The following is a 23,798-nucleotide window of genomic DNA, read 5'->3' on the forward strand; positions in this document are numbered from 1 at the left end:
TTGTTATTAATGTTTTTTACATATATGAGTGTTTAGCCTGCATGTATGTATGTCTGTGTGTGCCTGGTACCCAAACAGGAACTGGAGTTAGATGGTTGTGAGCTCCCATGTGGGTGCTGGGAGTTGAATATAGGTCTTCTGAAAGAGCAGAAAGTGCTCTAAACCCCTGATCTATTTCTCCAGCCTTATATCTTTTTAAAAATCAACTTATTTAGAAGTAAATGCAAAGAAACACATTGTTTTATGTACATTGGCAACCACCCAATCCCTCTCTCAACAACTAATATTAACATTTTAGTATGTATTCATAGCTTATTGCATGTTAGACAAGAGGTGGTCTTGTCAAGTTTGAGCCTGACAGTTGATTTGGCCAATACAATTTACTAATAGTACTAGCTGCTCCCCCTCACCACCACCACAGTGATTAGGTCAACAGAAAAAGAAGAAAGTGTCTGCCAGCCAGTGCCTTTTAATCTCCATGTAGCGGGATATGTGCCTTAAAGGTAAAATCTGAGTGAACCCTTTTCTCCCTGAATGTGGAAAAAGGAAGGGTTTTGTTCCAAGTCACAGAGGGAGTGAATGTTTTAAGAGGTCGGGATAAGTGCTCCTGAGCTCTGTGACGCATTCCTGGCTCTGGAACCTTCACTTCTCCTGTGGGCCAAACTTCTCTCCCTCAAAAATGAGCTCAGATCATTGTACATCAGCGCAGTCAAAACATGTCACTTTTGATTTGTTTCTACCCGAGATGCTGCTATTCCCTGCCCCACAGTTGCTTTTAATTTAGCAATACAAGTATATATAGATACTGGGTTTGGCTTCAGCGCCTGCATAATTACTAATGAGGAAATATACTTAATGTCCTCATTAGTTGGTCATTCCAAGTATTTTTCAGCATGCCAGGATGTTTTCTGGTAATCGGTGCCACTTAGTGCAGTAACAGACTGCAACTACGAGAACTATTGCTCACATCAAACAAGACACCAGCAAATGTCACTTAAATGCTAATGAGATAGCCTTAAGACCCAACATGGCCAGCACATGGTAGACTTATGGAGACCACAGCATGAAGGCTGCAAATACTGATTTCAGGAAGTTTTGGGGAAAATGTTTCCCAGTCAGTTCACTGGGTGGCATCAGCCAGTTCCTACCATGACAGTCTTCATTTTGAATGGTAAAGAGATGAGACTAAGAACACTGCTTCTAGTCCTCTTATTCCCTAACCCTCCCATCATAACAGCTGCTACATGCAGGTCCATTGTGAGAATGGACCAGCATCTCCCTGGGTGTAGTACCCAGACTGCCTCAACCACAAAGAATGGCAGTGTTTGCTTTAACATGCAGATTTCCCTGGGTTGCATCCAGACCTGCTGATTGCAGACTTGAAAGCAGGATGCCAGAAATAATCTTTATTTTAACAATAGCCTCTAATGATTCTTGGCATTGTAAGGTTTGAGAGCCACCAATGTAGTTTAATAATAACAATCCAACATTACTTTGAATGCCCCAATTTTTCTTAGGAATGAGAAAGGATGAGCTATAAATTTCCAGGAAGCACTAAATTCACTTAACAAATATATAGGGCAGGGGGCACATGTATAGTAGGTCTGACAAAGCACTGCCCTCTTGGAGCTTACCTGCCAGTGAAAGAGAAAGAAGGTTCTAGAGCATCACCCTGCAGTGACACCATTAGTGGCAGGAGGGACACTTTTTTTTTTCCTAATAGAGGGGCACAGACAGATAAAAGCAAATTAAGCTGGGAGAAATATATTCATCACCAATCTTTTTTCATTGCCACTTTAAATTTATCACATTTATTAGCCTAAATATGTGTGGTGTGTACATGTGTTCCAATGTATATGGGTGCAGAGGTGACCATGCACAAAGCATGTGGAGTCCAGAGGTTGATGTGTGGTATTTTCCTCCACCACTCTCCACCATACGTTTTGAGGTAGGGTCTCTCATGAGCCTGGAGCTAGCTCCAGGAAACTCTTGTCTACTTCATCTTCACCATGTTAGGATTATGGGTGGGCCATCATGTCTACCAGAGTTTTATAGAAGTTATTCGAGATTGCATGGCAAGTGCTTTATGAACTCCACCATCTCTCCAGCCCTAAAATTGCCCTGTCTAACATACAAAACCTGACTATGTATATATAGTTTGACTCCTATAATGGTCACATCTATCATCTATTGAAATATAAAGGCTGAGGAAAAAGTAACATACTGGGGGTGGGTGGGAAGGGAATTCATTTCCTTCGGATATTTCGCATATTTATTGAAGGCTGAATGTGTGATGCATATTCAGCTCCATTTTGCTATTAAAGCATCACTAATTTTTCAGAGTGCTTTTCTCCAGTTGAATAACTTATAGGCCTAGGCCACTGCTGAAACCTGACCCCCACAGTTGCTGCTGAACACAGTGTTCAGGCTGTTTGGGTTAAAACCCGTCTCCATTTGCTGTTGTGTGCAGACAACAATTCTCCTTCTGTGGCCTTTGTAGAAATCTCCATTGTGCAATGGCTGTTAGTGAAGGGGATGCTACATCTCTGACTAGAACTAAAGCCAGATCCTGATGGATCAAGAGCTCGGATAGGCTGGAATTAAACATCGGTGGAAACAGAGAAAGAGGCTCATTTAAAAAAAAAAAAAATCTTTCTGTATTTGGTCTGTGTTTGAGTGGGATAGTCAATGGCCAAATACCTTAGGGTTTTTTTGTTGTTGTTGTTTGTTTGTTTTTGTCTTTGTGGTCCTAAACCTATCTTGCCCGAGTTGTAGGGACTGTAAGGCATAGATGAGGTTCAACTCTTCCACTTCCAGATTTAAATGGCTAGGCCAGGCAGAGTATGTGGGATCTTTGGTTTGTTTCTGTAAGTTTTATGTTCAGAGGAACATACATGATCCTTCTCTCCCCATATCATTGGGTGCTAATTTCCAGAATTCAGGGACTTGAACAAAAATGATGCAGGTGAACTCCAAAGGGTTTGCAGTGAGGCAGACTGGGCCTGCTGGGTTTTTATTCTTTCCTTGCTGAGCTCTGTCAAAGTAACATTAGCACCCCAAGCAGTGCAGGAGGCATGAGCTGTGGAGCCCAGCAGGGCTTGGGTCTGCAGAGAACTCTGGTGAAAACTGCATGCTCTGGTGGGTTCTCAGCAAATACTGGAAGCAGAACTGTTGTTGATTCATGAGCCCTGGTTTGGGGGGAAGTCAATGCAGGAAGCGCTAAGCTGAGGCTCCTTTTCCCAGCAGGGAGTTTACAAGCCCTTTAGGCTTTTCTCCCTCCATTCCACCCATTTCTAAAAACAAAATCATGCAAGACCACTGTCCAGTTCTACGCCATAACATCATACCTGGTGTGACTTAGCAATATTTAGACCTTTGAATGAATAAGGCAGGGGAATCATAGCAATTAGCTAATCTGCTGGTCACCCAGAGACTACAACAGGCTCAGAGCCCCTACTGTGTGATTCATCTAGAGATAGATGCACAGCCAATCTCTTTTCTCAGCTCTCCTCCAGTTAAGAGAGCTCGCGGTTTTGTTTTCGTTTTCGTTTTTAAAAAGATGGTGGGCTCAGGCAGGGTTTTATAGCCTTTTCAAATGTCCTTCAGAAAGGACCTGCCTCCTTCTCCTGGACTTCTTCCCACCCTCCATGATACCACCTGGTATCTGGGGCTTCATAAAATCCTAGGCAAACTGTGGGATTGTTGGGAACAAAGGAGGCAGGGCTCTGAACTAGACCTGATTTTACAAAATCTTAGAAGGTTAAGGTGAAAATTAGAAAGCTTCTGCTTAATACAATACAGTTCCCACTCAATCAATAGATGGGAACTCTATCAGTAACATCATCATCATCTGCTATTTAACTCTCTCTGCATCTCAGGCCCTTCCTATAGAAGGGCCATCACAAAAGAGTGTTGATGTTATTATCCCGACTCCATGGAGAAGAAAACTGGGCATCCCTACAGTATTTCACAAATTAGGGGCCCAAATAAAACTAGGGTTAAATTCTATGGGCTCAACATCTGATATCTGTACTTTTAGGTGTTACTGCTTCTGGGGGAAAACAAACAAACAAAAACAGACACACTTTCTTGTACTAAAAAGAAATGAAGTCAGTGGGGATGCAGCTTGGTGATAGAGCACTTACCTAACATGCACAAGGCAGTGAGTTTGATCCTTGGCATCAAGCCTTTTTGGAATGCTTCAGGGATGCAGAGGATTAAACATCAGAGTCTTAATCATTCCATATAAGTAGTAAGCAGACATATCAACAGTTAGCCTGTAGTCCCAGCACTCAGGAAGCAGAGGCAGGAGGATTGCTGCAAGTTTGAGGTCTATGTAGTGAGATTCAGGCCAGTTATGGCCCCATAGTAGTCCCTGTCTCAAAATATAAAAACCAAAGTCCAGAGGTAAAGAGCATAAAATCCGAGGCACTTAAGCCCTGGCTTACCATCATCACTTATGTACCCTGGGAGCATTTCATAGCTTCCCTGAGGATCAAGTGGTGGGTGCTACAAAGTTGCCCTTCACAGTGAACATAGAGAGGGCAGTGATGGATGCGCCTGTTCACACCACGTCTCTCACATCTCTGTGCTGTTGTTTTCCCTTGATTTTTCCTGTGCCGCATAGATCATCCCACCTAATGCAGAGAAAGTTTTTGTCTGCATTGAGTCAGGCAAACCTGTGCCTCTACCAGAGTGGCCAAAAGCTTGGGTGAGAACTCCTCCCCACTCATCTTCCCACTCCTCCCCCTTCTTTTTTGTTGTCTTTCTCCCCTGTCTTCCTCTTCTTCCTCACCTTCTGCTCCCAAGTTCCTAGGTCTGTGCTGTCTAGTGTGTCTTTACGTGATGATGAGGATGTACCCCACCTTACTCGACTTTTAAGCGCCTGAAATATGGCTAATGTGATTTAAAAACAACAACTGAACTTTTGACTTTATCTAATTTTGATTAATATAAGCAACCATAATTCCCAAGTATGATGGCATATAGCTCTCTAGGCTCTGCCATGGAGGAATCCCCCACCCAACACACACACTTCCAGATTTATCTCATAGAAATTCATCAGCAGCAAACAAAACCCAATCATCTTTTCTCTTTCTTATTGGTTAATTGTGCAATTTTCACACTTCCATGTACATTAAAGCCATCAGCTTTTATAAGAAGCTTTGATCCGAAGCAGTATGTTGGACCCATCTCCAGAGTTTCTAATGAAGCAGGCCTGGGGTTGTCATTTCTAGCACACTACCAGGTGTTGCTGACCCTACTGATCTAGAGACTATACTTTGAAAATCCCTGGCTCCTTATTGGGAGCATCTTTTTGGGAGACCACAATGCAACAGCAGAACTCACAGAGCCAGAAGGCCTACTCAGACCCCCAACCCTAGGGCAATGGTTTCCATGTGGACAGTGGTTTCCCCTGAGGGATGCTCTGTGGTATCATCTGAGGAGCTTTCAAAGTTCCCAGAGGGCAGACTTCACTTAAATTGGCCTCTCTGGGGACAGAGCTAAGACACAAGTGCTGTATAAAGCTCTCCAGGTGACATCAACAAGCCCCCTGCCCTGATGGGACTTGAAGGGACTTCTATATGTCAGATAACAACAATAAATCCCAGGGCCATTGGAGGATCAGATGCGGCTGTGAATGTTAATGGGTCTTATAATGGGGGAAGGATTTAGGCATTGACATCTGAGCAGAGCCAGTCTCAAAAGATGGCACCATCCCCATGCAATCAGGCTAATGCTCTCCGTATATTCCTTCCAGTACTGTCCCACCGACCAGGCCACTGCAGGCACAGATGCTGAGCACGTGCAGCAGTTCTACAACCTCTTGACGGCCTCTATTGATGTATCCAGAAGCTGGGCAGAAAAGATCCCAGGATTCACTGATCTCCCCAAAGAAGATCAGACGTTACTTATAGAGTCAGCCTTTTTGGAGCTGTTTGTTCTTAGACTTTCCATCAGGTATGTGTTATTATTTTATCTTCCCTCAGCCTTCTCAGTTGTAACCATGGGGAATTTGTTGAAGAAGCTGAGATGAAACGTATTCAAGCATTAAAACACTGAGCAGTGGGGAAATAGAAAGAATGTTGGGGTGGCATTCAGGACCCTGGGTTCCAGTGTGACTGACGTCTAATGGGAGTAGACACATTGCAAGGCTCAGAGCACAGTGATGCCTCACTAGAAATCCAGATCTTTTCTGTGCAAAATAGAGGATGGATCTGGTGGTTCCTCAAGTCTGTGGCTCTAAGACTATTCTTGGGGTGCGGATGGTGTTTGTGGAAATGCTGGGTTTGCCTTATGAGTTTTTATTTCACAAGTGACTTGCAATATTCCTGAAGGCCTCTGAAAGTTCCACAGCTGAGTTCTTGGGTCAAACGATTTTGTTCATTCTCTAGTGTTCAGTGGCAGCAAACAGGCAGCAAACATGAATTCTACCTATCTATCTATAATTTATTTATTTACTTACAGATATATAAGTCCACTACGTAGCTTAGCCTGATCTTAGACTCACAGCTGACCTTGAGCTTGGAAACTTCTTTGCTCTAATCTCCAGAGTGCTAGGACCCAGATGTGCATTGCCTTGACCAATAGGAAGTGACTTTTCAAATAGCTTGAACTTCAGACTTAAGCTCCTCTCCACACATGTCCTTTAAATAAAAATGTGTGTTTGTGTGTATGTGTGTGTGTATACATACACACACACACACAATTAGTTTTTATTGACCCAGGGCATATGTAATTCCATCTTCCTTGCTTCATTTCAATTATATATTTCAAAGATAGCATCTACATTTTGCCAGATGTTATAAGAAAACCCATCATTCTCCCCTTTCTACTCTCTACCACCTGGTCCCATTTCATATTGTGACACCAGAAACCCCTGCTTAAAATGTAGTTGCTATGCCTTGAGGTGGAGTAGGGTATAGAATAATACTGAAATCTTCGTTTTAACTCATACTCTCTTAATTCTGAAACCAGTGGTTGGAAGTCCACGCTCAGACCCTGAGATGGAAACATTCTGTCCATCTGCCCCTTGTGGAGGGATCCAAGGGAAGGATGGGATGGAGTTGTGGCTAGAGTGCCAGGTTTTAGCTTAACTTCAGCCAGTCCAGTGCATGTGGGAGCCAGTAGAGATGTGCCTGTCATCTTAGGCATGTAACAAAGGGTTATGCAGAAGATAAGCCCCATGCAGGTGGACGACAGACTTCACCAAGCTCTCTGCAGTGCCTGTCTCTAGAAGCAGCACATCTATGGTGCTCAGTAAATACCTGCTGAGTGAAGGAATGAATACAGCTATTCATCCAGAAGCCCAGTTAGAAAGACGCTGGATTATGAGTGCAATCGACCTAGAGAGAAATATGGAGCAAGGTATCTTAAAATTTAGGAAAATCCAAGATTAAAGTAAGGATCCCACAGAATTGAGAATCAGTTACACCTAATATTCTCTGAATCATCCTGTGAGCTAGGCACTGTGCATGGGCTAAAAAAAAAAAAAAAAAAAAAAAAAAAAGCTTTCATTTTATTAATTCCCTCTGCAACCTTAGGAAATTATGATTGAATTCCTGTTTCATAGATAAGAGAAAGGAAGTCCAGAGAGATGAAAGGGGTGCCCAAGGTTACCCTACTAAGCCAACACGTGCAAGTACATGTTCCAGGGCGCTGTTTTATAAGAGAGAAAGGGGACAATCACAAACACAGTATAAACCATTGGCAGTTTTAGAGATAGCCCTCTATAGCCCCCTCATTTAAGTTCAAAGGGACAATGTGTTCTGCTACCTTTGACTCTATGACTGTCACTTGGAGAAACTTGCTTTGAATTTTCATAATGGAATTGTAGAGTCTAGCCTTGGGCCTTATCAGCTTCTGGCAATTAAGAAAATAAGGGGGCAGCTTTGACTCCAGAACCTCAAAGGGAAGTCTTCTCTTCACTACAGAGAGAGGCCATTGTATGACTTTTCTTGAGGAAACATCATAACAAGGGTCTATTCACCCCAGACAGGGACCAACAATAAGCCAAGGAAGTGCTTTTATCCAGGCTCAGGATGGAACCAGTATGTTTACTGGGTTAAGACTAACAGGAGCATATATGAGGGTTTGATTACAAGAATATGCGCACCCACCCCTGAAGACATATCACCAACAAGTCACATCTAGCATGGATAATGACCTAGCAAAGGCTGCATAGATGGACACCCCCTCCAAGTCAGTTTTCTACCTTCTAACCACATCAGCAGCTCTCTTGACTGCACGTGGCAGGATGGAGCACTTCTGAGTGTAGAAAGGCCGGAGGGAGTCCGTGGCTATAATCTCAGGTGAGGATCTCACGACTCTCTCCTGAGTCCTGTGAGGGACCCTAATGGGCCTGGTGTTGTGAGGGACTCCTGTGATCCCCTCTCCCCCACTATAAAATTACTTTCATTGCTACTTCATATTGCTACTGTTGTGATTCGTAAGGTAAATGTCTGACATGCAGATGGTCTTAGGTGACCCCGTGAAAGGGGTCATTTGACCCTGACCAAGGGGTTTCCACCTACAGTTTGGGAACCACTGCCCTGGATATTCTTTGAGGGCTTGCTTTCTCCACATTCCATCCCAGACAAGCCAGCAGCTGATTCTAGCACCAGACAGCAGGTGTGTCAGCTCATATTCCCTAAGGACAGGATGTTATCACGGGTAGACGGTGCAGGTTGTTCAGTCCCAGGAGCGTGCCTTTTTCCAGGTGGTATGGCACACAGTTTCCATTGCTGCCCAATGATGCTGTTGGTACCTGCGCACTATGGTGTTGCGGTGTTAGCCAGATTGAGAAGCCCTATCTAATGTGTCTCTCCTCCTCTGCCCACCCCCCCCCCCCCAGGTCAAACACTGCTGAAGATAAGTTTGTGTTCTGCAATGGACTTGTCCTGCATCGACTTCAGTGCCTTCGTGGATTTGGGGAGTGGCTCGACTCCATTAAAGACTTTTCTTTAAATTTGCAGAGCCTGAACCTTGATATCCAAGCCTTAGCCTGCCTGTCAGCACTGAGCATGATCACAGGTAAGTGCCAGCTTCTAAAAGTCAGCCTTTTCTCTTGCCTGTGTCCAGGTGGTTTCTGGACTTCTTTACAACTAACTAGGAAAATGACTGCCACTTTTCTGAAGTCCACCAAGTTTTATCTAGTTTAAGTAAAGGAAACATGCATCCCCAGCTTACTTTTAAGAGCTTGTAGGAGAAAGAGTTGGTGCTATTGAGTTATCCTCAAAACCCGATTGCTCTGGAGCTGTTGGCAGCTGACCTAGCTACTTCAAGGCTGTTTTTACTTCATGGTTTCTAGAAAGATAACCTTAACCACCCTGCCATTCCTATGGGCCCCTTCCCTGTTCTTGCCTAGAGACTTAAAGTAAATCAAAGAACTACAGGCATAGGGAAGACAGCTTCATTTACTAATCCTGATTGGGAGAGAATTGAGGGGAAAAAAAGTGTGTTATTGTAAAAAAATGAAAATGACTCAACTCCACAGTTTTTTTTTTTTAATGTTCAAAAACAGAAGTGTAAACTTCATTCAGTTTCTGGGGCTGAGGAACTAGCTCCAGGGGTGCCTTGCAAGCACAAGTTCAATCCCCAAACCCATATAAAAGCTGGATGTGGTGGCGTGGGCTGGTGAGCCCAGCACTGAGGAGGGAGAGACAGGAGGATCCCTGAGGGATCGCTGGCAAGCCAGTCTTGGCTAATCAGTGAGCTCCAGGCTAATAAGAAAGGTTGGTGGTATTCCTAAAGAAGATAATCTCAAGGACCCAAGCAAGGATGTTCTCTGGCTTACACACACCAAGAAAATACACACACATTCAAAAAAAAAAAAAAAATGTTCAGCCAGGCAGTGGTGGCACACACCTTTAATCCCAGCATTCAGGAGGTAGAGGCTGGCAGATCTTTGTGAGTTTGAGGCCAGCCTGGTCTACAGAGCAAGTTTCAGGACATCCAGGGTTACACAGGGAAACCCTATCTCAAAAAGAAAGTTCAATTTCTATATTATTCTGCTCTCCTGCTCCTTGTCCCATCACCCTGTGCTCTGGAGGCACTGCTCTGGCTCCCCTTAATCCTTCATGAAGTTTCTTGTTAGGTTTCATCTTAATCGGGAGACAGTGACAGGATTTGAAGCTCATCTTTGGGGTCAGACCCAAGCCCAGCTAGGCTGATTGACTGCAAATCCAGTTGAGAGTGCATATGCTCTAGACTAGAGAAACATTTCCCAGCTAGATAGGTGGTACTGATTGTGTCCTCAGCAAACTGGCCTCTTCTTTCTGATGCAGCCTTGCTTTGCCTAATCTAGTGGTTGTCAATCTGTGGGTCATGACCCCAAGCAGGAAGGGGTTGACGAATGACCCTTTCACAAAAGTTGCCTAAGGCAATCTGCATATCAGATATTTACATTATGATTCATAACAGTTGCAAAATTATAGTTATGAAGTAGCAATAAAAATAATATTATAATTAAGGGTCATCACAACTTGAGGAACTGCATTAAGGGGTTACAGAAGGTTGAGAACCACTAGCCTAAGCATGGTTTGCATGCATTTGTATGTTTGTAGATGCCAGGCTGGCCATATGCCTGACTTTTTCCTCCTGGTCTGAACCAGGGTAAGAAGCTCAGCTGTTAAAAGGGCCGTCATAGTCTTCCAAAACTGAAACAAGAGCAAAGACAGAAGAAATGTATTCCACTGACAGGGCTTTCTGATGTCATAGCAGAGTACCAAAAAAAAAAAAAAAAAAAAAAATCAAATAAAATTGGTGTGCAAGACCCAAGCACTTCACTCCCAATACTATTGAGACTAATGAGACTAGCCCCAAGGTCACCTTGTCTCCTAGGTCTTCAGATCCATATCAGACCCATTCAGCATTTCTGGGACAGTTAGACTTCCAAAACTGGAAAGTATAGAATGGAGTTCATTTACAAGAGACAAAATGTTTGTTTGTTTGTTTTTGTTTGTTTGTTTGTTTTTATTTTGTTTTTGTGGGGGTGGGGGTTGGTTTTATTTGGTTTTGTTTGGTTTTTTTTTTTTTTTTGGTTTTTTGAGACAGGGTTTCTCTGTATTGCTTTGGAGCCTGTCCTAGAACTAGCTCTTGTAGACCAGGCTGGTCTTGAACTCACAGAGATCTGCCTGCCTCTGCCTCCCAAGTGCTGATATTAAAGGTGTGCACCACCAATGCCCAGAGACAAACTGTTTTGAACCTGTGTTAGTTTTCTGTAACTTTTAAAACCACTTCATTGCCCTATCACTATGGAAATGGGAGTTGAATATATGTTCACTGGTCTAGGAGCTGTCTCACATGTCACTGGGTTTTCAAAGATGACAGCACACATCCCTGGAGGAGATAGCGTGTGTAAATTAATCCATAGGATGCAGAGGGTTGAGTGGGACTAAATGTCAAGAGACCACAGGCGAGGAAGCAGAAAGTGTTTCCAGGCTACTGTGGAGGGAATAATAGTTATAGGCATACACGAAAATTTCCTGAAGCCATTGTGAATATGGCTGACCTACAGAGGAAATAGTGATGGGAGAAGCCCTAGACTGACGAGAAGAGTGTTGTAGGATACTGAGCCTTTCCTCAGCCTTCCACACCTAATCAAACAGATGGGATCTGTCCTGAGATCAGTGGAAGATCACAAAAAGTTTTGCACAGAGGAACAAGATAGCCAGACTTGCGTTCTAGAATGATCTACAATAGCAGGCAACTCTGAGCACAATGTTGGTTAGGGTAGGAGGAAGTTACACAGTGTCAGGACCGCAGCTCTCAGGGAGGGCGTGGCCATGAGGCCAAGTTCTAGTTCTGTTTTACTGTGGAACTTAATGGACATGAGGGTACCAGGTGTTTCCAACCTAAAGTCCACAGAGTCCAGAGTAGGAACTGAGGAAGATGATGCTGGTCTCTTCATCCCTTTGAGCTGTTTTGTGATCAGAGTTGACCAGCCCACTGCCCAGGTAGACATTTGCTAGAGGAAGAGGCAGTTTGGCATGGCAGGAAAAGCATAGGTTCTAGCAACTCTTTTATTAATCTGGACTCTGGTGTTTCATCAGCAAAGGAGATTGAGTAACGCATTTCTCTTCTCTGTGCTTCGTTTCTTCATCCACATAATAGGAATAATAACATCCATTCCATAGGGTGGCAGTGTAGGTTACAAAAAACTAGGTTGATGATGTAGCCAAACTGAATTCATGGCAGACATTAAATCTACATATGTCCACTCTGGGAGACAGTTTCACTGCCTCCGAAGGCACCAGCTTGAGTTCACTCTCTGAACTCTCAGAAAGTGTAAAGGATTTTCAGGGAAACAACTGATTTATTGAGATATTTACCTTGTGGCCTCATACTATGAATTAACCTTGGACTGTAAGCTTTTATTTCCCATCAGTGATTGATAGGGAAATGTGATCAAACAGGTCCTTTGGAACCATGTTGCAGAGGAAATTTTGATGCCCAAATGTTTTGATAATTCCCCCAAGGCATTCCTTTCCTGACTAAAGCCTTCTGTCAAGTAAAACAATGAGTCCTTTCTGTTCTATCTGTTTTCCCTGATCTTCTTGAGACATGACCTCTAAGACAGAGGAGGAAAAAAGGCAGGATCTAGGGGATATGGCAGGATCAATTGTTGGCTGATCCCTCCACCTGTCTTTCTAGAGCTTCTCTGCTCACTTTGAATACATGGCCTTTCTGAATTTTCATCAAACTCAAGGCAAAGGCAAGTATGGATGAATAATGTAGTTTGGAAAAGAAAGGGGGCAGTTGAAGAATTTGGAGACTAGAGATAGAAGCTCAAATCTTTATCTGGCCACTTCATAACTGCATGATTTTGAGCAATCCCTTGTCTTTTCTGAAAATCAGTTTTTTATTTCTCATGGAGGTAAGGTCTTAGACCATTTAGGTTTCTATGACAAACAGCCACAGCATGGGTAACATAAACAATAGAAGCTCCTGTCGCCTTTTTGGAGGCCCCTTCCAAGCACCCCCTCTTAATACTGTCACATTGAGGTTTGATTTCACTACACGATGAAGGGCACAGTCAGATTATAGCAGACAAAAACATGTATTTGTAGGATTCTTATAAAGATAAACTAGTGTGTAACCCTACAGAAGGGGGAAAAAAAGCATTCAGGCCTTCACTGTTATTATCCTAAATGTTGTTTTTCAGCAAGAGCTAACTGTTCTCAGAATCTATGAATATACTTAGTTCCCATACAAATATATGTATGTATGTATGTATGTATGTATGTATGTATGTATGGTACATTTGGGGTTTTCTTTGTTTATGTCTTTTTATGGGCTTCATTTTTCTCCAGTCTTTGAATATACAATGATACATACATGCTTTCCCCCAGACAAAAAAGCAATGGTTGGAAAGACTGTAGAGAAGGTCCATTTACGCCTCCCCCTCCAACTCCATATACATACAAGCACTTATGAATACACACACACACACACACACACACACACACACACACACACACGATTTCCTACTGTGGCACATTCTAGGCACTTGGGTTACACATTGGTGCTCAAACAAAAGCCTTAGGGCAAAGAGGATCTCATTAATCTTTAAAATTACCTTAATACATGACCAATATAGTTGAATAATTGGCTTGTAAATATCAGCAAGTCTCAAATTAGGAAAACCTAAATTATTTTTAGCCTACCATTGTTGTTAGAAAATAGTCTGACTTCCCAAGAGCTGACCAATTTCAATTCAGATGAACTCATTTGATGCGTATGGAGCATCTGCCATATGCCAGGTACATAGTCCCTTACCATTAAAGAGTCATGGTCTTAAAGAGACAGACACCCACTCAAAGGAGGAAAGCCCTTGTCCACCTCCACCTGACTTGTGGCTTCCTGACTAGTGTGACTTCTGGGACTGCCCACCAGTCAGTAGAGGACATGTGACACAGCAAAGGGCAGCAGCATGACTTCCTAGAGAAAGAGGCTGGGGTTAGAGCAGGAAGTCCGTTTGATGTTTGCTGCTTCAGTACCGGCCCCGTTTCTCTTCCTTGTTGGCTGGCACTGTGTCATCTCTAAGCTGGCCAGTGTCCCAAGACCTGCTCAAAAAGCTGTCTAGGGGGATGGGCTGCTGCTGGATACTGTCCATCCCTTTCTCCATCCAATACTCTCTGCTCTGAGGATGAGAACCTGGTGCAGAAATGAAAACTGTAAAACAGCAGAAGTTAGCTCAGTATAAGAAGCTAAGGCAAAACTGTAGTTGGAATGAACTCCCTCGGGAGAGTTCTCACAGGTGGAACCACATGAAATTAAAATAAGCTGCCTTGAGAAGTGAAGGTTACTGAGACTAGGTGCCCACAGCAGGGTAGAGATGCTGACCAGCAGCTCGTCGGTACTAGGATTGAGCTTCCCCACCCAGCATACAGGGCACTGAGCACTAGATATAGGGTTCCATGTTCTGGTTGTGTGGCCCGGGATCAGGGCCCAAGGTTCTGCATTCCTCACAAGCTCCTAGGTTATGTTGATGCTGCTGGGATGGCAGCCATTCTTGGAGGAACAGGAGAACCTATTGGTATTTGGGATTCTTTGATATTAATAATAGCAAGTATTTCTTAGCCAGTACCTGGCACTGTGCCAAGAGTTTTACATGTGCAGTCCTAATGTTTAATACATTTGGAAGTACCTGGGATGGATCCCAGCAAGGATCCCGTCAAGAGCAATTAAAACAATATAGGCAGCAGATAGTAGAGATCTTCTCCAGGGGAAGTTGGAATTGAGAGAAGAACACAGATGTGAGGAACACCACACAGACAGTAACTGAAGGTACTGGGGTAGGTTAAATTAATGGCCCCCAGAAGGGATCCCCAGAAGAGTTTGGGGCGAGATCTCCATGCAGTTGAACTCAGAGCTATGGCCCACATGGAAGGTAATGAACTGAGTTTCAAATGCACAGAGTATTTGCAAGTATTTATTAAGTGCCTACTATATGCCTGGCACTATTCCAAGTACTCTGCATGTAAAGATCATTTAATTCTCACGGCAAGATAAGAGGTGACTGCCGTTTTAGCCCTCTTTCACAAGCGTGAAAACAGACCCAAAGTCACCCGGCTAATAGCTGACAGAGCTGAGAGGTGTGGAGAGAGAGCTCCTGCATGGGAAGTCTGAGAGTTTATAAAATTCTACTATTGTGAGCAGGTGTCTTAGCAACTCCCAACTCATCCTTTTAATCTGAGCAACTTCCACATTTAGAGTTTATTTAACCACTTCTTAAACAACTTTGGTCTTCCATCTTACAGATTCACCTATCAGATGTGTATTAGGTGTCCCTGATGTGCTAGGGTTGGTAGAGGAGATGAGACCACAGTGAGCAAATATAGGGCATTTCTCCAGGGAGCTTAAAACTAATGAAAGAGACAGGCAATTGTCACATGAATGTCAGATTTCAAACTTGCATGTCCTGGGAAGGGAGAGGATCCTGTATTATAAGAGGATCTGACCTAGACTAAGAGCCAAGAAGGAAGTTTCCTTGATGGAGGGTTGAATCTGAGATGAGTGAATCTTAACCAGCTGAAGAGGGAAGGACAGGGGCATGGACTTAAGTGTCTCATTATTTTACTCAATCAGCCCACCCGCTCCCCCCTCCTCCCCTCTTCTCTCCAACTCTCCTCCTCCTTCCTCTCCTCCTATCTTTCTTCCAACTCCCTCCTGAGCTCTTCCTGCGGGGGGGGGGGGGGGAGGGAGCCATCTGGGGGCATGGATAGCTAACAGGCACAGGAATCCAAACTTGTCTTAAGATGAGAACTGCCCCACTGGGTGGCGTGTGCTGTGTTTTCTTCACTGCTCAGAGCACATTGTCTACAGCACTGCTTGCCACAGATTAGGTCCTTAATAAACATCTATTGAAAGAAGTAGTTAGCCACTAGTAATTAAATACATAGATAGTAAGGGGGTGCTAAAGGAAGGCCAGTTCATATCAAAATGAGGAGAAACTTTCTAACCACTAAAGACAGTCAAAGGCAGATAGCCAGCCGGCCATGAGCGAAGTTCTCTCAGATGTGGTTTGAAAGAAACTGGCCACTTGTGAATTTCACTTAACTCTTTGAGTCTTCTTATATATTAATTAAAGCTAACAGTCCTGTCTCTTTCTGAGATAAAATAATCCAAGTAAGAGAGTATAATCCAAGAGCTATTAGATGATTATTTCAGCAGATTGAAATGACTGACCTGCCAGTCTAGCTGGAACCTGACTCTGGTTTTGTAGTGGACATTCTTCTCTTAGGTGGGAATTTAAACAGAGCGGATTAAATCCCTTCCAATGTACACACAATGTTTGTGACGTATTGCCAATACTTAATTGTGACTATGAATTCAGTTTTTTATGTCTTGGAAACATAATGCTTGTGTTAAAATACTGAAAGGCAGGATGAATATTGTATACATCCAATGCAAAAAGCTCATTGGATCAAACCATAGGGAGAAATTTTATTTTCTTTGCTGAGGATCCAACCTCGTGCATCACACATGCCAGGCAAGTACTCTACCACCAAGCTGCACCCCTCCTGCCCAGAAAAAGCTTGATCTTCTATACATAATTATCTAGAAAAGAAGAAAATCCAAATATCTGACTCTCCCTCTTCCTCTGTATTTATGAACTCTGGATTTCATTTCTGTAGCTATTTGCCAATTTGCAAAGGGGGGCAGGAGGGTGTCCCTTCAACTAAATGTTAGTAATTAGAATTTTAAGGAATTTTAAATTGCTGAGAAGGTTCCAGATACTTGGTGACTCCCTGGTGATCTGAAAACCTTGCTGGCTGCTGGCAGGAGTATACACAGAGACTGAATTTTATCTTAGCTCCTATGGAAAACTAAAGAAGCCACAGATCCTGTGAGTGTTCGCAACAACAAAGAAGGAATGAGGTGCCTTTGGCTCCTAATAGGAGTGTCTATGAATTCCTCAAGGAATTCCAGGCCTGGTTGTTCCAGCTGGCAGGAGGTATCGATCTCCACTTCAATTCGCTGAATAAATAATGGTTACCATAGTTATTGAGCAGCCAGACTGGCTGAAGAGCAGAGAAAACTCCATGCTCCCGTCTGTGAGTTTGGCCATGAGAAAGTCTGGCTTTAAGGTCCCACGATCAATCGACCCCCCTCCCGCATCACACCCGACAAATTGCTCAGTTTCTTCATCCTGATAATGAGTGTGGGATCTTGGATGCTCTGAGACAGGAAGCCCTGGAAGGATGGGAAAGCCTCAGTTAATGGACTGGTAGTTGATTGTGGTAGACACCTCCTCTCCTGAGCTTGTAAATCAGATTTAATGTATCTCAGTACTAATAGAATTTAATACCAGCAAGTTAGTGCTTGGCTGTGATATACATATGGCAGGGCTTCATGCAGGACTATCACCCACCTTGTTCTATCTTAACATTATTCTCCAAATAACACTAACCTAGAAATTCCAAAAGAAAGGTAAGAGAGACATCCAGTTATCTCATGGATATTTTCACATTTTGTTTCTTTTCATCCTTTATGTGAAGAAAAATATACACTTATTTATTTTGTGTGTATGTTGGAATGCGTGCACATTCCACAGTGTATTTTTGGAGATCAAGAAGGCAACATGGGGGAGCTACATCTCTCCTTATACCATGTGGAGACCAGAGACTGAACTCAGAGCATCAGAGTTGGTACAAAATACATTTAACTGCTCAGCCATCTCATCAAGCCCAGATTTTTAGTATTATTTTTGCATAGGTGTGATAATGGCCTAGGCGCTACTTAATATTCTCTTATTCATTTAGTGTTATTTATATTTTTCTATCTTGTTTAATAATCTTCATTATCCCTGATAGTTTTAGGATCTTCCACTGTGTGGACATGCCATTATTTACTCAACAGTTTCCCTGTTCTCCAACCCTGTATCTCTCCCAGTATTTCCTTTGTTTGGGTTCTTGGGTGTGGGGTCATAATAGATAAATGCTGCACCAAATATTTCCACAAATGCAAATGTTGTTTTCTGTTGACTTTCTTCATTGGATAGGTTCCCAAGAATGGGGTAGCTTGGTCAGAGCTATGAACATACTATACCTCTTGAAACTTACTGCCAAATTTGCCACCTGGTTCTATACTTTGGGCATAGAATAAAACTTTCAGCAGAGGACCACTGAAAGCAGAATCCCTCAAGGTTCACTCTTGGTGTTTCTTTTGAGCTTGAAACACAAGGGCTATGCATTTAGTGGGGAGTTTTGCACCTGGGTAACCGATAGTTTCTGAGGGCATGCAAAGTTAAGAGCCACAGAGCTTGGGGTGTTGGGGCTCTGCTTTCTGTTTGGTCTTGCAGCACTCACCAAGCATCAGCCATTGTCTCAGGTGTTGATTATCCTGGTGTGTAGCACTCTACAGTTGGCATCTGTAACATCATCTTAGTTGGAGGACATTTATATAAGATCACACTCTTCTGCCAATTCACTACAAAATGTTTGAACAGGAGGCGTAGGATTCCAACCTGTGCATTTTCTACCCTGTAACTCCCATTTTGCTAGGAAGACACTGAGTCGAAGAGACAGGTACACAGGGTAAAGGGCAGAGTCAGAACTGGATTCACTTCTAAACCCCAGGCTTCTTTTCTATAGAACACTTCATTAGACCAGAAACCTGCAAGCCACAGTCCACTGAGACACTGGGAGTGATTTCCCTGCTGTACTTCAATACATCTTGACCCATCAGCTCTGGAAGGGGCCTTAGTGTCCAGCCTCCTCCCTTAATAAGGCCCTAGTGAGGAAAACTCTTAACCAACTCGTACACCCTAGCCACACTGAGAAGGCAATTTTCCTGGTTTACAAGCCTCTTCCTTTTGGGACAAGAATGAAAAATGCCTGGATACTTGTTTTTTTGTTTTTGTTTGTTTGTTTGTGTTTTGTTTTTTGCTTTTGCTTCAGGGAAATAGTTTTCCTCTCTCTCTCTGTCTCTCTCTCTGGCACTCACACGCGTGCACGCGCGCACACACATACACGCACACATGCACACACACACGGTTTTTGGATATAAATATACCAACAGAGGAAAACTGGGATAAAGGAGACCCCAATCTTCTCTTGGAAAAGAGGTTCTGCTCTACACAGGCTGTGAGAGCAAAGTCACTTGTATAGGATGTTTGGCTCCTGTATCATAGTGAGATCCCAACCCCGCTTTTCAGCCAGAGGACAAACTGCCTGGAAAATGGGCTTTAAACACCAGCTTTCTGCAACTGTGTGTTGGAGAACGTCAACATGGGAATACTTTCCTGTATAGTTTTGTGGAAATAAGAGGTGCTTTCTGTGTCTACTCCTTGTCTCCCCGCTCCCCCACGCCCCCTGTGCCGTGAATTTTCCTTCTCTGCTTCTGAGTTCCAGAGTCGAGTGCCAGGCATAAGTCAGAGTGTTCTGAGAGAAGAAGCAAAGCAAGGAAAGGGAAGCTGGCTTTTCCCAAAACCAGCTAGCATGGAAACATAGGATCAGGCATTGAGAGGCTCACATCAATGGCTCCCTCTTGCTTCAGGACAGAAAGTTAACTCTGTGCCAAGTAGACAATACTGGCTGGCCAGCAAGCCCCAGGAGTGCTGCAGGTTCTGCCTCCCAAGTGCTGGAATTATACGCATGCGCCATCACTTGGCGGTTCTGAAGAATCCAAAGCTGATCGTGACAGAGCTACTAACAGGGCTATCACCCCAGTCCACAAAGGACATTCTGATTGTAAAATACCTAACCCATCTGACAGGAAAGAAGGACCTTCCTTAAACTTACCTGCCCCCACCCAAACTTACCCTCCTCTGTCCTTCTGCAGAGCGACATGGGTTAAAAGAACCAAAGAGAGTGGAGGAGCTATGCAACAAGATCACAAGCAGCTTAAAGGACCATCAGAGGAAGGGGCAGGCCCTGGAGCCCACCGAACCCAAGGTCCTTCGTGCACTGGTGGAACTGAGGAAGATCTGCACCCAGGGCCTCCAGCGCATCTTCTACCTGAAGCTGGAGGACTTGGTGGCCCCACCTTCTATAATCGACAAGCTCTTCCTTGATACCCTGCCTTTTTGAGCAGAGAACCCCTTGCTCTGTTGCCACCTGATCATTAAGCTAGCAAAAGGATGGGTCTGAACACCTGGCACTCTGTCCTTCCTTCAGGGGAAAAGCAGCTCCCATAGAAAGCAAAGACTTTTTTTTTTTTCTTTTTTTTTTTTTTCTGGCACTTTTCCTTACAACCTAAAGCCAGAAACCTTGCAGAGTATTGTGTTGGGGTTGTGTTTTGTATTTAGGCTTTGGTGGGTGGGGTGGGAGGGGTATATAGTTCATGAGGCTTTTCTAAGAAATTGCTGACAAAGCACTTTTGGATGATGCTGTCCCAGCAGGGGGGGGGGGAAGGATAATGTAACTGTTTAAAACTCTTTCTGGGGAATACAATTATGGTTGCTTTGTATTTACAAACAAGAACAGTCAAGGGCTGTTCACCAGGGTAGACTGTGTCTTAAGACTGATCCCTTTATGATATACTTCCTATATCAAGGGTACATATGTCATGCAAACAAGGCAGAAAATTCCCTTCTCTACATTTCTTTCTTCTTCTTAAAAAAGAAAACAGAAAAAAAAAATGGCAAAAGATGGAAGACTATCTACAAATCAGACTTAGCAAAATGATAACGGCTGTTTGCTTCTATATACAAGTGCAATTTTTTAAAGTGCTGTCTTACTAAGTCTTGTTTGTGAACTCTCCCTTATTTTATATGAAAATAAGGAGGCAGTCATGTTAGCAAATGACATGCTCATTTTCCTAGCAAAGGTTTGATCTGCCTGCCCTGTAGAAATCTTCAGAGGTGTGGCCCATCTAAGACTTTCAGGCCATCTTGATGGAATTTGCCCCCTGATGACTATCCAGCTCTCCTGCAGGGGGATCATGTTATTAAAATGGATTGCATACAATTGCGTTCATTGTATTCTGTCAACCTGGACATAGTTCTCTAAGCCTACTAAGGTTGTATCGACTTCTGGTTCATCCATTCAGAAGCCCAAGAAGTGTTGGGTGAATCAATCAAGCGTTTGCTTCCCTTCAAGGAGAACATGCAAATGAGTAGGAACTGGGTCATACAGGGTAAGCACCAGAGGTGATAAGGATTTATATATATATATAAAATTTAATTTTTGTTATTGGTTAAAGAGACAATTTTGGGAAGCAAGTGAATCATCTTTTTAAAAAAATAAAAAATAAAAACATAGTATTAACGTGAGTACTAGAAAAGATTAGTGGGTTGCAGTTCAACATTCCGTGTTTGTGCCCCCTTTTATATGTTTCTACTGTTGATGCCATATTATGAAATAATTTGTTGCATAGTGTCCTTATTTGTATGAACATTTGTATGCACGTTATATTGTAATAGCTTTGCCTGTATTTATTGCAAGACCACCAGCTCCTGGAGGCTGAGTGACAGAATAATCAAATGGGGTGTTTGTGGTGACTTGGATACACCAATTAGAAATTAAATAAGCATATATATATATAAACATAGCAGTTACATATATATTTATAATGTGTCTTTTTATTAACCATTTGTACAATAAATGTCACTTCCCACGCCATTATTTTATCCTTCATTTGCAGTGACCTTTAAGGCAGCACTGTTTAGCACTTTGATATGAAAATTTTGCTTATGTTTTGCTAAATTCAAATAATGTTTGAAGATTTTTAGGTCTAAAAGTCTTTATATTATATACTCTGTATCAAGTCAAGGTACCTTTGGCCGTTTTGCTAAGAATCAAACTTTGAATGTCAAACTGTTGTCACAGTAGCTTTTGTTAGCTTTAAATCATTTTTGCTTTAGTCTTTTAAAAAAATAACAAAACTATGCTGTTTATATTGTCATTAAATTATACAATCAAACAAATGCCAAATGAATTGCTTAATTGCTGCAAAGTATAACCCAGATAACAAATCATATCCTTTCTTTTTTTCCCTCCCAAATCATCCAGATATTTGATCATGTACTTTGTTTGTGTGGGATTTTATGAAAGATATTACTTTTCTATCAAGATGACAGGGCCTGGAATACTAGGAGTTCGAACCTCAGACTTGGAAGGGGCCTGGCTCATTATCTGATCAGATCTCCTGAAATTCGCAATGGAGAAAACTGGGGCCCCGTTGCAGGGCCAACAACTGTAACAGAATTGAGACTAAGACTTTATTTACCTTTGCTTAGTCCTTCTCCTATAACACTGCATCTATAGGAAAATAGACTTTTTTAAGCATTGTCACTCATGTTAACATTTTACCTGCAGACAGCCTTGAATAAAGTAGTACTTTGGCATTGATTTGTTAAGCTTATATGCAAACATAATAAACATTATTAAATATCAGGAAAGCTAACATTTCACACAAAATCGCTTCAGACCAAATTCAAATTGAATTTGAATAAATTAGAAGTACTAAGCATATGTAACCTTCTTGTGCACCTTGAGTATTTGAAAGTTAATCCTTGTTTTTGTCCTGTCTGAAAAGCAAAGCAAAACAGCAGCACAGTGCTGTAGGAAAATGCTGTTCCTTTTTGTCAACCCATCGAATTGAAGGGAAAGGACTGTCTAGGTGTCATACCTGCTGATTTGAAGAAATAATGGAGCTGTTTTAGTTACAGGGCCAGACACTAGTGCTAAAAGGAAAGACTAGACAGCCAGTGTTCTTCTGTCTTCCATAGTTATCACAACTATGAGAGCCTCTCATGTCATCTAGCTGTTCAATTTTTTTTTTTTAATGTTGACACACAAGTGTACACAGAGTGGATGGCTTACTAGCTCTGAGGAGAATAAGCATTAAGGCAGGTGAGTCCTCCCCTTGGGGGAGTACTCTCTCAGTGTGAAGCCACCCACAGCTGGAAATCGGGACTCTACCCACTGTTATTGGAGAGTGCCTTGCTTTTGTTTCAAATGGCTGAGTTTCCCAAGCCCTTCTCCTCTAACAACATTGCTTTTTAGAGTGTGTTAACCTGTGGTTTGAAAAAAAAAAAAATGCTCTTGTACATTAACAATGTAAATTTAAATAATTAAATTAAATTACATTTTACCAACGGCTACCGGTGTGTTGAATGGGCATGCTTCCTTTAACGGCTTTCTCTTAATCGGTATAGTAATATTTACTGAGAAGTCTTTAAATGCATCCACAAATGGATTATTTTTAAAGGCTTAGTGATGCTGCAAAGTTAATAGATATTCTGAATTGGGAATAGATTAAACCTCAGTGATTGGGAAGAAGGATGCTCTAAATTCAATAACCATTTATTGACTGTTTCCTGGGGGCAAGGCATGCTGGGTGTACCTAGGAGACACACACACACACACACACACACACACACACACACACACACACAAGCACTGTGTGAAACTACATTTTCTTTCCAACTGCAGATAATGTGGTTGGAACTAACCATTTGTTGCCTAACAGTCTTCTTAGAGGCAAGGAAGAATCATTTTTGCATCAAGATGATATTGTTCGTGGACCCAAAATTGTGCGAATTGAAGCTGTAGTCTTCTAAGACTGAGCAGTGTGCTCTGCTTCACCCCATCCCCTCGTCCTGCTTTATTTCACTGATGCTGCCTGGACCAAAGCTCCTTCTTTCTGAAGGCCACAAACTCAATTTTTATTCTAACTCCTCCCAAAACCTCATAAAGTCTCAGTACAATTGTCTTTTTATGTACTGATGCTTTGAAAGTAGAAATATTGTGGTTGTTCTAAGGAAGTTCATCAGTCCCCACATTAGGCATTTTCTGTGACAACTAAATCCAATGTGAAGCTTAGGAGCCAGGCCATTCTCCCTACTT

General features: G+C 42.6%; 1 protein-coding gene across 1 annotated transcript in view; it reads left to right on the forward strand.

Annotated features, from left to right (window-relative positions):
• Nr4a3 (nuclear receptor subfamily 4 group A member 3) overlaps positions 1-20,160 on the forward strand; it is a 36,524-nt gene extending 16,364 nt beyond the window's left edge. The window contains exons 6-8 of the mRNA XM_051187774.1: positions 5,762-5,961; positions 8,855-9,033; positions 19,789-20,160. Coding sequence (XP_051043731.1) covers positions 5,762-5,961; positions 8,855-9,033; positions 19,789-20,036 — 627 coding nt within the window. The 3' untranslated portion in view covers positions 20,037-20,160. The remainder of the gene's footprint in view (positions 1-5,761; positions 5,962-8,854; positions 9,034-19,788) is intronic.
• Positions 20,161-23,798: the final 3,638 nt, after the last annotated feature.

This window comes from Phodopus roborovskii, unplaced genomic scaffold (assembly GCF_943737965.1).
Source record: "Phodopus roborovskii unplaced genomic scaffold, PHOROB, whole genome shotgun sequence".
NCBI classification, from domain to species: Eukaryota; Metazoa; Chordata; class Mammalia; order Rodentia; family Cricetidae; genus Phodopus; species Phodopus roborovskii.